We start from the raw sequence: 13,037 nt of genomic DNA, 5'->3' as shown, positions 1-13,037 counted from the left end.
ATCTTTCAGGGAAGACCCATGTTCCAGATTTAGGGAGACTTCTCAGTGCCACTTGAGATGAGGGCTAGAACAGGGAAATCAGAGTGCTTCTGACACTGCATCACGGCGTATATAAATAGAAAAACTGATGTCTCTTGTTATAGGTTCATTATGCAGAACTCAGTTTTCTTCTGTACTCTATAACCTATTGTTGCTAATTTAGGTACAGAGTATTTTTTTATCTTCAATTGATATCATTCCCTTGATGGACCTTTGATCATATGGGTAATCTAATTCCTAATTATTCTTCATGTGCTCAGTTATCTTATACGAGTACTATATAGCAGTAGAATGATAAATCGAGTCTTCCAAAATATCTCTGTTAAGTATTTCAACTAGGCATTTTAATCGTGAGAGGTTAAAGGTACAATTTACTAAACCAATGTTTATAGTTTGGAATTTTATCTTCCTAGCACTGATTGATATTTAATTTAGTGGGTTCATTGTAATGCAATTTTTCCTTTTTCTTCTCAACATCTGTTGTATTTTATAGAGGAACTCTCTCTAAGAATGTTCTTATTTGCAATATGAAACCCATATCTATATATTCTACGCAATAGATGGCCTACTTACTGAATATGTACTTAAAATCAAACTTCAGTTAAGCTGCAACAATATTGGCTTGGATTAATGGATTACAACCTACACAGAAATGTAGTCTACAACATCAAAATTGTCACTTATTCCATCGTTGCAGATTTGTGTTCTCTGTACCCGTCCTAAAACTGCAGTAGAATTTTGTTACGTGCTGGGCTCATTCGTGCTAGACTCAGCCAAATGGGCTCAAATGGGTATGGCTTGGTTTTAATATGAAGCGTGAACTCCTGTGAAATTTTACTATGAAACTGTATCTGTCCTTAAACTGCAATAGAATTTATATTCCTCTGAGTTTTTACTCAAATATTCTTTGGCTTTGCAGTTGTCCCTATGAATCATGTACTAAAACCGGAGGTTTCACATTGTCTCCTTGCTTGCGAGGTACGTCTTCCTACTTCACCTATGATTGTTAAGTTGCATTCCTATTTGTTCTTGTTGATTCAATTATCTCCTGAACCTTCTCTGTCAGTATTGAGGCAACAGGCCATGGTGGCATATATATTATGGTTATGAAAATCCCCATACCTATGAATTTTATATCTTAAATTTAATTTAGAATGGATAAAAAGGTGACATACCAGGTATCGTTCATAGGTTATTTATAAAGAAACGAAAAGAAAACAATCATTAATTCTTATATATTCCTATCCTTTTATTCTTTTCCACCATTCTCCCCTTTTATTCTTCACGTTATGCTGGAAGAAAACTTTTGTATACAAAATAGATGATTGTTATGCATATTTTTGGGCTTGAAGTTCTTTTGTGTTGGCAAACCTTGGTGCATATATCCACTGGTTTGGCTGTTCTCTATACCTGCATTGTTTTGTCATCTGACCTCTCTCGAGTCTCGACACAGTTCATATCACACTTCCAGTTCCAGTCATGTAAATTGTTAAGTACCATTTGTAAAATGTATATAATTTATTTTTTCTGTGATCCTTCAACACATTGGTGGTTCAACTTCTATTCCCTAATTTACTTCATTTTTCATAGCTGAGGACATATAAACTATCTGGAAGCTCCATTTGGTTTAATCAAACTAACCGGAAGCTCCATTTGATTTAATTATACATGTAAGATTTAGAGGATTTCAGTGGCAACCTTGACCTACACAACTTGACACATACCAAGACTTGAAGCCAACCAGAGTTATTTTTTGTGTGGGCACTTTGCTAAATTGATTAAGTTCCTTTGATGAGAACTGAAGCAATTCCAAGTCAGCGTTAGAAATACCAGTCAGATGAATAACTAAAATAAGCAATAGATCAAACTCTATCGTCCTTTTAAGATGGTATCTTGCATATACAGAATAAGTTGAGTCAGAGGGTAATGCACTGGACGGGATAGTGTGCACATCGGTCCAAGGGCCCATGTCATTTTTTAACCTTTCATTTGTTGATCTCCTGTTCTGGAGTCAAAATTACCACTCCAGGGATGCCCTTGCAGCCGAATATTATTTTAATAAATGATGCGTGTATTTTGTTTGGGTCACTGCAGTTGTTGATGGTCTGTAGTTGTGCAATGAACTTTCTGATTCAATGTAACAATTCAGCCATGTACTTCTTGGTTTACAACGTAAGGAATTATTTAGGCAGCTCAGTTTGCCATGCTCCATCATTTTGAATTATTTACCGTCAGTCTTTGGCTCATGTGTTTACAGAAGAAGAGCAACCATAGATCCTTTATGTTCTTCAGTAAGTATATTGATCTATCTTCCTACATTTTTTTTAGTGAATCCTTGCTGCATAATACTGGTAACAAATACGGTTTGTATGAACAGATAAAAGATTGTGAAATTATCTTTCTGCTCTAGGTTACTGTCTCAGTGAACTGCGCATTAGTGTGTCGTGGAATAGCAATGTGCTTTGCTCTAAATTTGTACGGCTGATGCTATGTGAAATATATTTGTCTACATTCTATATGTCTATTTATTTGCCAAGTACTACTTATTTGCCATGTTATATTAATGGTATTTAACATAGTGTTTTACCATCCATTTATGAGCTGATAATTCTTCTGTGTATCCAGTTAACTGAAACGGATAAGTGTCTGTGCTTCATTTGATGTTTCTTTATCAGTATGCTTAATGTAGTGTTTTATTATCATCATATTTAATATAGTGTTTACTTATCATCATATTTAATATAGTGTTTTCTTATCATCATATTTAATGTTGGTGGCGCAGTCCAAGGGAGTTTCCAAGTTAGCTTGCCACTATGAACACCGGAACTCACTCTGTTAGGCTCTTTGATCATGCAATGGTGCTTCTTTGGAAACTCCATATTAGCAATATCACTGGCATCTTATCTGATTGCTGCAAGAGGCCTTTTTTTTAGTGTCATGTTGTTTCTAGGGAAAATCTGAACATACTCTTCACAGCATATAAAGGAAATGCCCGTTGCATGGTCTAAGGGAGGTGACCCTGCTGAATTTTTTATTTCGTGTAGATGACATGCTTGCTGAAATTACAATTTTTTCCCACCGGTTAGTGAGAGTCTATACATTTAAAACAGACCAGTTCATAATTTTTTTCCATCATTTTACAAAACAATCGTCCAAGTGAATTAGTGTAAGCTACTTTGTCTTAGAACAAGGCTATTTCTACTGTAATACATTTCTCTGTTTCCTACACGGTTGCTTAATATGTTTATCTGTTTCACACACATACGTCCCAGCACGTGGTTGCACATAACATCTTGCCCATTGTATTTGCTGCCTAATGAATGATTTGTATGAATGCTCAAGATGGCGTTTGACCATTTGTTTATTATAAAGTGTTCTACAAATCGTCCAGTACGAATGATGGGGGCGTACGCCAAGCCAACCAGGAGATAGAGGCCATCATTGTCTCCCATGTTCTCAGTGAGAATGTATTTGGATCAGCAGCTTGCATCCAGAAGATATTTATGAGAACTTAATTCCAAGCTGCACTGCCGTGCCCAGTGCATGTCAAACTCAATGTTAGCCTCCTTGATTTTCAGACTGTAAAATAAAAAAACGAAGCTCTCTACAAATCATTTAAATGAGAATCCACATAATACATCATTTTAAGTTGCACCATTATAATTGTCCAAACATTAAACGAAATAACCAGCTCAACTCTAACAAAGAAGGGATTGTAAAAAAAAAAAAAACTAACAAAGAAGTATACATGTTCCAGCAAAGAGAGAACAATCACAACCAGGTTTAAATATATATGCTAACTACTTTCCCTTCATTCGTGATTTCATGTGTTTTATCCTAATTTCAGCCAATTGAGCTTGTTCTGTGAAACCTAAAAAAAATATTATCATTACCCGTCTGATTTTTATCATTATCATACGAACTGTAAATTTGTCCGAATTCTACGGGATCGTGCGCCAAGGCGCACATCAAAATCTAGTATAAATAGAAACAGAGGAAGAGGAGGCGTGCCATCGAGCAGCCCATTATTTCATGGTATCAGAGCGGGTCATCCTCCCCGCCGCCTAAACCCCTCCCTCCCTCTCCAAAAACCCTAACCCTAGCCGCCAACCTCCCTCCCCTCTCCCACCATGACTCCCGAAGAACTCGCAGCCAAGGAGAGCGAGCTCGAGGCTCGTGCCAAAGCCCTAGATGACCGCGAAGCCTCCATCAACCAGACGGATCATCGCCGCCACCAACGCAGCCGCCGCCTCCTTCCGGCTGGCCAAACACCCTCCCCAAACCCTAACCCAACCGAACCCACCACCACCGGTCCCTCCACCTACGCCACCTCCATCAAGCTCCACGTGCCGATCACCCTCGGCCTCACCGACGGCAACTACACAAGCCGGAGGAAGCTCTTCCTCGTCGCTCTCGGCCGCTACGGTCTCACCGCCCACGTCACCGGCGAAGCCACTCCCTCCGACACGTCTCCTACCTCTCGCTTGGGGCCGCGATGACTACACCGTGCTCTCCCGGATCTACGGCTCCATCGACACCGACCTCCTCGGCATCGTCATGCGTCCCGGCTCCACCGCGCTCACCATCCGGGACGCCATCGAGAATCTCTTCCGCGACAACAAGAAGCACCGCGCAATCCAGCCTCGAGACCGACTTCCGCAACACGCCACGAGGCGATCTCTCCATCGGCCGACTACTCGCGCCAAGCTCAAGAACCTCGCCGACTCCCTCACCGACGTCGGCCAGCCCATCGCCGACGAAACGCCGGTTCCGACGCTCCTCCGAGGCCTTAATGACACTTACGCCCATCTCGCGCTCGTTTCTCCCCTTTCGAGTGCCGTTCCCTCGTTTCTTCGGACGCGCTCCGCCCTCATCCCGGAAGAAACTCGGCGCCGCACCGACGCACGCAACGCCGCCTCCACCGCACTCTGGGCCATGGGCCAGAGCGTACTGCCCAACAATGGGAGCGCCCGCGCCCCTCCTTCTGGTGACCGCTCCTCGCCTGCTCCCTTCGGGGGCTCATCGGCTGCTCCCTTCGGGGGCGATCGCGCCGGCGGCCGCGGCACCAACTACTTCACCAACACCTTCCATGGCGGAGGCCGCGGACGCGGCAGCGGACGAGGACGTGGGCGCGGACGCGACAACCCCTGGCAGTTCAATCCCTGGACGGGGGCCCCTACTCGCGCCCAGCTACAGCAGGCCCCGTGGCAGCCACCTCCATCAACACAGTGTCAGCCGCGCTCACCAACGACATGGCAGCCGCCGTCCCCAGGCCTCCTCGGCCCGCGCCCCAGCATGACACCACAGGCGTACACAGCCCAGGGCTCCTACGTCCCCACCGCCCACCAGCAACAGCAGATCGACCCGGCTCTCCTTGCTGCCCTCAACAACCTGCAGCTACCCGGCGGCGATTGGCACATGGACACTGGTGCATCCTCTCACATGGCATCCGATCCCGGTAATCTCCACTCCCTCCTTCCATCCTCATCCCAATTTGTCACCGTCGGAAACGGTGCAACTCTTCCTCGTCACCCATGTCGGTTCCCAAACTCTTAATACCCTCACTAAACCCCTTTATCTTCACAACATACTCCTAGTTCCACAAATCATCAAAAATCTTATATCTGTTCGTCAATTCTGCATCGACAATCACTGCACCATTGAATTGGATCCTTTTGGTTTTTCTGTGAAGGCCCTTCCCAGCGGGATCGTGATTCTCCGATGTAACAGTCCAGGCCCTCTCTACACTGCCAATCCACCTGCCTACGCCGCTACATTCCTCGCCACCATCTCCCACGACCTCTGGCATCGCCGCCTTGGACACCCCGGCCACAGCTCCACGCCATCTCTACCCACCGGCTTGCCGAATAAAACAGGACCCTCCCTGTGTCATGCATGTCAATTAGGAAAACATGTTAGGTTACCATTTTCTTTGTCGAACTCGTCTACTACTCGCCCGTTTGAACTATTACATTGTGATCTATGGACCTCCCCGGTCCTTAGCATGTCTGGTTTTGCCTATTATCTAGTCATTATTGATGATTTTTCTCATTATTTTTGGAGCTTTCCTATTCGTAAGAAATCTGATGTCTTTGCCACGTTCGTTAGTTTTCATGCCTTTGTCACCACCCACTTCAATCTCCCTATTCTAACTATCCAATGCGACAATGGAAAAGAATTTGACAACATTAAACTAAACTCCTTCTTTCAATCCCATGAAACCCTTTTTCGCTTCTCATGCCCCTACACTTCTCAACAAAACGGCAAAGCCGAACGAGCCATTCGCACCATCAATAATGTTATCCGCACCCTTCTCTTCCAAGCCTCCCTGCCTCCCAATTTTTGGGCCGAGGCTCTCCATACTGCCACTCACCTTCTCAACCTTCGTCCCACCGCAGCCCTCCGTAGACAAACCCCACACTTCACCCTCTACGGTACACATCCATCCTATGATCACCTACGCGTGTTCGGTTGTCTCTGCTATGTCAACATTTCCTCCACTAGTCCCAACAAACTAGCCCCACGCGCCACCAAATGTATTTTTCTCGGTTATCCATCCCGCCACAAAGGCTATAGGTGTCTCGACGTGTCCTCCCGCCGCATCCTAATCTCCCGACATGTTACGTTCGATGAACATACCTTTCCTTACGCCTCCATCACACAAACATCTACACCACCTGCCATCATCGACCCCATAGATCCCCACTTCCTACCAATACCTCCAACCATATCCACGTCGGCACCACCATCTCCTACTCCACCCCCTGCCGCGGCAGAGATTTCTGCTGCCGCGAGCTCACGCCAGCCTGCCGCCGCCTCTTCTCCTGCCGCGGCAGCCTCTTCCCCTGCTGTGGCACCTCTTTCTCCTGACTTGCCTCCACGGCAGCCTGCCGCCGCTCTGTCTCCTGCCGTGGCAGCGCCGCGGCCCAGCATTACTCATGTGTACACTCGCCGCCCTTCGGCACCACCCGTTATCCATCGCACTCGTAGCACCACCGGTAAACTCCCACCTCCCATCGATAAACTCAATCTCTCCGCCACCGTATCTTCTCCTATTCCTCACAATTATCTAGTTGCTCTTCGTGATCCTTCCTGGCGCCAAGCCATGCAGGACGAATATGACGCTCTTCTCCAAAACCAAACCTGGAATCTCGTCCCTCCCCCTCCTGGTGCCAACATCGTCAGTGACAAATGGATTTTTCGTCACAAATTCAATTCCGATGGATCTCTTGCTCGTCACAAGGCACGTTGGGTCGTTCGTGGTTTCACACAACAACCTGGCATTGACTTCGACGAGACTTTCAGCCCTGTCGTCAAACCAGCCACCATCCGTGTTGTTCTCTCCCTCGCCGTGTCTCAAAATTGGCCCATCCATCAACTCGACGTCAAAAACGCCTTTCTTCATGGCAACCTTTCCGAAGAAGTCTACAGCCAACAACCCTCGGGGTTTATCGATCCCTCTCATCCCACTCATGTCTGTCGTCTCCTCAAATCACTATACGGTCTTAAACAGGCTCCTCGGGCTTGGTTTCAACGATTTGCTACCTTTGCTCGTTCCATTGGCTTCCTTGAATCCAAATCTGACAACTCTCTTTTCACTCTCCATCGCGGTTCTGACATCGCTTATCTACTTCTCTATGTTGATGACATCGTTCTCACCACATCCACCACTTCCTTTCTCCATTCTATCATCAACACTTTCAGCCGCGAGTTTGCCATGAAAGACCTCGGACCTCTTCATCATTTTCTCGGTATCTCTGTCACTCGCCAACCCCATTCTCTTCACCTATCTCAACGACAATATATCCTAGACATCCTCCACCGTGCCGGCATGAGTGACTGCCATCCGTCCTCCACTCCCGTTGATACCAAAGCAAAACTTCCTGCCTCTACCGGTCCACCTGTGGCCGATCCCTTCCTCTATCGTAGTCTAGCCGGCGCTCTTCAATACATGACTCTCACTCGGCCCGAAATATCCTTCGCTGTTCAACAAGTTTGCCTTCACATGCATGATCCCCGTGAACCTCACCTCCTCATTGTCAAACGGATCCTTCGCTACCTCAAAGGGACTCTCGATCATGGTCTTACTCTTCACTCCTCCACCTCTCACTCTCTCATTGCCTACTCGGATGCTGATTGGGCAGGATGTCTAGATACTCGCCGATCTACGTCAGGGTACTGTGTGTTCTTGGGTGACAACCTGGTCTCTTGGTCATCTCGCCGACAGCCTACCGTGTCACGCTCTAGCGCTGAGGCTGAATACCGTGCTGTTGCCACTGCCGTTGCCGAGACTTGTTGGCTCCGTAATCTACTGCAGGAGCTCCGACGTCCCCTTGACAGCGCCACGATTGTCTACTGTGATAACGTGAGCGCTGTTTATCTCTCGGCCAATCCAGTTCAGCATCGGCGTACCAAGCACATCGAACTTGACATACATTTTGTGCGTGAGAAGGTGGCTCTTGGGACTCTGCGAGTGCTACATGTACCCTCCAGTTCTCAGTTTGTCGACATCTTCACTAAGGGACTACCGTCTGTCTTATTTCATGAATTTCGATCCAGTCTTCACGTCGGCGAAGCACCGAGTTCAGACTGCGGGGGCGTGTTAGGGAGACATCCTCCCGTGCGGCTAACCAAGATTAGTTAGGGATATTTCTTGTGTAACAATACTTGTAATCTTGACTTGTACCTCAAGTCCTTGTGCATATAAATAGAAACAGAGGGAGAGGAGGCGTGCCATCGAGCAGCCCATTGTTTCAACGCGCATTGAGAGAATGTAAATAAACCAAGAGATAACGCTATTGCGTGTGTGTGTTTACACATTATGAGCTGGAATGTGTTACTTATGAACTTATTTTAAACCATGTTTTGGGCCAGCTTTTGTGGCTTTCATATTCGCAGTCCTTTTCGGTTGAACTTAGTATGGAGTATCTCTGTAGACATGCTGTTTCAAGTGCATGCAAAGGTCATGAGACAAGCAATTTGTTGCTTGTGTCCTTGAATCCTGGCCTTCCTGGTGTGCATGATTCACGTGGGAAAACTATTCATATTCAATGCTACAAACTCAAAAGAACGATTTTATGATTGAAGATATCTGATATCTGCAATGTTTTGTTTTCATGGCAGGTTTGACTTCTGAATCCAGAGTGTAGGCGACCTTTTTAGTCATTTCATCCTTTCTGTACTACTTCTACGGTTCCAAGTTATTTGAAGTTTAATGATTGTCTTAAGTCAAACTACTTTAAGTTTGACCAAGTTTATAAAAATAGACATTAACATCTAAAACACCATTTTTGTATCATTAGATATAGATGTGTTATATGTAATACCATATAGATTTGACGTTGTAGATATTAGTACATTTTTCTGTAAACTCGGTCAAATTATAAAGGTTTCACTGAGAACAAACTTAGGACTTCAGTTTTTTTTTTGGAACGAAGTGAGTACCACTGTACCACATTAGACTAGGCTACATTTCCAATTCTTGTAACGTTTTCCCAATTGCTCGAGAGGATATTATAACACAGGCTTCATACTTTATACTAAAAATGGTTTATATATCAGTTTGATCATATAAATGTTGGAGTTGACTCGGCACTGGTTTCTTGTCCAGCTACAAGCGGTCGAAAGGAACTACTAGCTTCTGTAGGGCTGAGGCAGCGAATGCAAGCAAACTTTAAGGCTGTAGTAGAGTTGAAAGCTGCGCATATAAAAGGCTCCACATAGAACTGTGCTACCTCAGCAATGCGACCAAGTATGATTGTTGAGTTGGAAGATAAAGAAATGAAAAATACACACACATTAATTCTCTTTGATAGACTAGGTATATGCCGCAGCAGTGTAATACCGTATCTTGAATCTCTCTGACTTTATTAATTTAAAGTCGGGCCATAATGCCTGTTATCTAAAAAAAAAGATAGACTAGGTATTTTTCTCTATTATTCTAGTAATATGTTCTCTCATATGAAATGCAGCGATTACTATATTGGAGGTTGGTTGGCTTTTATCCATCTGCCCGACTTTTCTATTAATATTAATCCATGCAGTTGAACCAATCATATGGCTTATCACTCCAGATATTCCAGCCATGTCTATATAACAAGTTTCTTCCTTCCAAATCATTTGCCACATTCTTTTATAGCTTGGCTCGTCTACCAAACTCCAAAATGACAAGTACCAGTTCGGCCGAAGGTGCACGCCAGAGTCCCTCTGACAAGGAGAAGCTGGTCACGGTCCTAAGCATCGATGGCGGCGGTATCAGAGGGATCATCCCGGCCACCATCCTTGCCTTCCTAGAAGAGGAGCTCAAAGTAAGATACTTATAAGTTCATATCTACATTGTCATCGATATGCTTTGTCTACTGTTTCCTGAGGGACACTGTCACCGTGTTCTATGAACTCTCCTGCTTTGTCTCCGTGCAGAAACTGGACGGTCTGGATGCTAGGATTGCAGACTATTTCGACGTTGTCGCTGGCACGAGCACCGGTGGCCTCCTGACGGTGATGCTCACAGCTCCAGACAAGAATGGACGGCCACTGTTCGACGCCAATGATTTGGCCAAGTTCTACATTGATGAGTCGCCCAAAATATTCCCACAGAAGTAACTAACTAAACATGTGTGGGGAACCATATCATCTGAAGACTAGCACTCTGCAGCAGAATTATCTAACTGCAACATCATTATCACTCGATCAGTCTTAATTTTGCATTGTTAAAAAAACACTCGATCAGTGGCTCATCAGTGTGCATATGCCATGTTGCAGGAACTCGATCTTTTCCAAGATCAGCACAGCTCTGAGGATGGTTAGCAGGCCCAAATACAACGGCAAGTACCTCCATTCGCTGCTTCGTCGGTACCTTGGTGAAACTAGGTTGGACAGGACGCTAACGAATGTAGTTATCCCTACTTTCGATATTGCATACTTGCAACCCACAATTTTCTCGAGCTTTCAGGTACCATGTTGTTAACTGATCACCTGCTCCTTGCGGTAATTCTTTTAGATCGTGGTAGAAAAAACTTATAACCTTGTCCATGCAGTGATGTGCTATATATTATGGCGCGCACAAGCACCTTTATTGTCCCACCAATCTGGGAAGAGTTAATTATCTCACATACTAGTACACCGTTGTCATTGTTGCTAGCTAGATTATCTAGCTATGGCCTATGTATAATGCGTCTAATTTTTTTTTCATGCAAATCAGTTTTAAAAAGGTATTTTAAAAGGTGAGGAATTGATCCGGTTGAATTATTCTGGCCAAGTTCAGCTTATAGTTATTCTCACGTCATGTATATAGACAGATAAATTTTTTGAAGACTGTCTCCGTAGCTTCAACTTACGGAAAATCAAAGATAGTTGGCTACTAACCAACAAGTATATTATATAATAGTTCGAAGCTACCAACCTACTATTATGTAATCTAACCACTATAATCAGATCAGATTGAATTCTTTGGTAGCTCCTGTCATCTGGGATTCCAGGTTGTAATGTTCGATGTAATGTAAAAAAGGAGTTAATGTTTTTATTAGAAATAAGAGTATTTTTTCTCGCAAAAAGAAAACTTCATGGATTCTAATGAACTTCATGCATGCATGATTTTGGTAACGACGATTAGTTGAAGCACCATCCTGCAAACAACGCTCTCTTGTCGGACATCGCGATCGGCACTTCCGCGGCACCAACGTTCTTCCCGCCACACTACTTTGAGACCAAAGACGACAAAGGTGACCCGAGGTCCTTCAACCTCATCGATGGCGGCCTCGCCGCCAACAACCCTGTAAGTTAGTGCCATCGCACACTTATCACACACAAATCTCACTGCATAAACCGTGTGCTGTAAACTTGGCATATGTGTACATGGGTGCCTGCAGACGCTCTGCGCCATGAGCCAAGTGTCCCAGGACATCATATTGGGGGACGGCGAGCTCTTTACGCAGAACCCGGTGAACTATGGGAAGTTCATGGTCGTCTCCATCGGCTGTGGGTTGAACCCAAAAGAGAAGTACAGCGCCAAGGATGCTGCCAAGTGGGGTATCTTGAACTGGATCGTCAAGGATGGCACCGCCCCCATCGTGGACATGTTCAACGCAGCTAGTGCCGACATGGTGGACATCCACCTCTCTGTCCTCTTCGGCGCCCTGCGCTCCTCCCACCGCTACCTGCGCATCCAGGTAACTATACGCCTGAACGCCAAGGTATAAAGCAGTACGGAGTAACATCAAGGGAAAAAATAGCGTCGGCTTAAAAATATGCTATTAGCGTGCTATTTTTTTTCCATGCGTAACATACATCAGTAGACATTTTTATTGTTTCTTTGCCGATGCTTGGGGATTTAGCCGGTGGTATGGTAATGATCTGTTTTTGAAAGTGCAGTATGATCAGTTGAGCGGAAGTGCGGGCTCGATCGACGACTGCTCTAAAGAAAACATGGATAGGCTGGTGGAGATCGGGAATGAGCTTCTCAGGAAGAATGTATCCCGAGTGGACCTGGAGACCGGCCGGAACGTGGAGATGCCCGGCGAGGGCACCAACTCGGAGCAGCTCTCCAAGTTCGCAAGGCAGCTCTCCGCTGAGCGAAGCCGGCGCAAGAGCATGCTTCAGATTAACTAGCCTCGTTTGGCTGGCGCATATTGGGCAAGAATGTGCGTGAAGAGGGCCCTCCAGTGTTGAATTCTGTTCGTTTGGTGCATGTTTGCCGTCCTGCTTTGTTCATGTTGCAATTCGTACAGTGATTGAGTGATATAATATTGTGCATGAGTTGCGGAATAAAGGTGTTGAATACCGTTATAATATTGTTTATCACATTAATTTGCCTTCCTTGCATGTCTCTCGGTCCAATACTAACAAATTTTTAAAGCATGTTAAAAGACTTCATATTCATTAACTAGAGCCACTCAAAAAAATTATAACTAGAGTAAATTACAAAAACCACCAGAACTGAGGTTAGGTTAACAAAAAACCATCCGGATACGTTTTTGTAACAAAACCACCTGGATAACGTA

At 44.9% G+C, this 13,037-nt stretch overlaps 1 protein-coding gene across 1 annotated transcript; it reads left to right on the top strand.

Annotated features, from left to right (window-relative positions):
- The first annotated feature begins 10,190 nt into the window (after positions 1-10,190).
- LOC124658354 (patatin-like protein 2) lies at positions 10,191-12,645 on the top strand. Its single transcript, XM_047196708.1, has 6 exons — positions 10,191-10,346; positions 10,459-10,637; positions 10,801-10,990; positions 11,651-11,812; positions 11,907-12,206; positions 12,409-12,645. The coding sequence occupies exons 1-6, from the start codon at positions 10,203-10,205 to the stop codon at positions 12,643-12,645; spliced, it is 1,212 nt and encodes a 403-aa protein (XP_047052664.1). The 5' UTR covers positions 10,191-10,202.
- Positions 12,646-13,037: the final 392 nt, after the last annotated feature.

The sequence above is a fragment of the Lolium rigidum genome, chromosome 5 (genome assembly GCF_022539505.1).
Source record: "Lolium rigidum isolate FL_2022 chromosome 5, APGP_CSIRO_Lrig_0.1, whole genome shotgun sequence".
Classification (NCBI taxonomy): Eukaryota; Viridiplantae; Streptophyta; class Magnoliopsida; order Poales; family Poaceae; genus Lolium; species Lolium rigidum.
The sequence above is the reverse complement of the archived record's forward strand: the minus strand, read 5'-3'. Positions and strand labels throughout refer to the sequence as shown.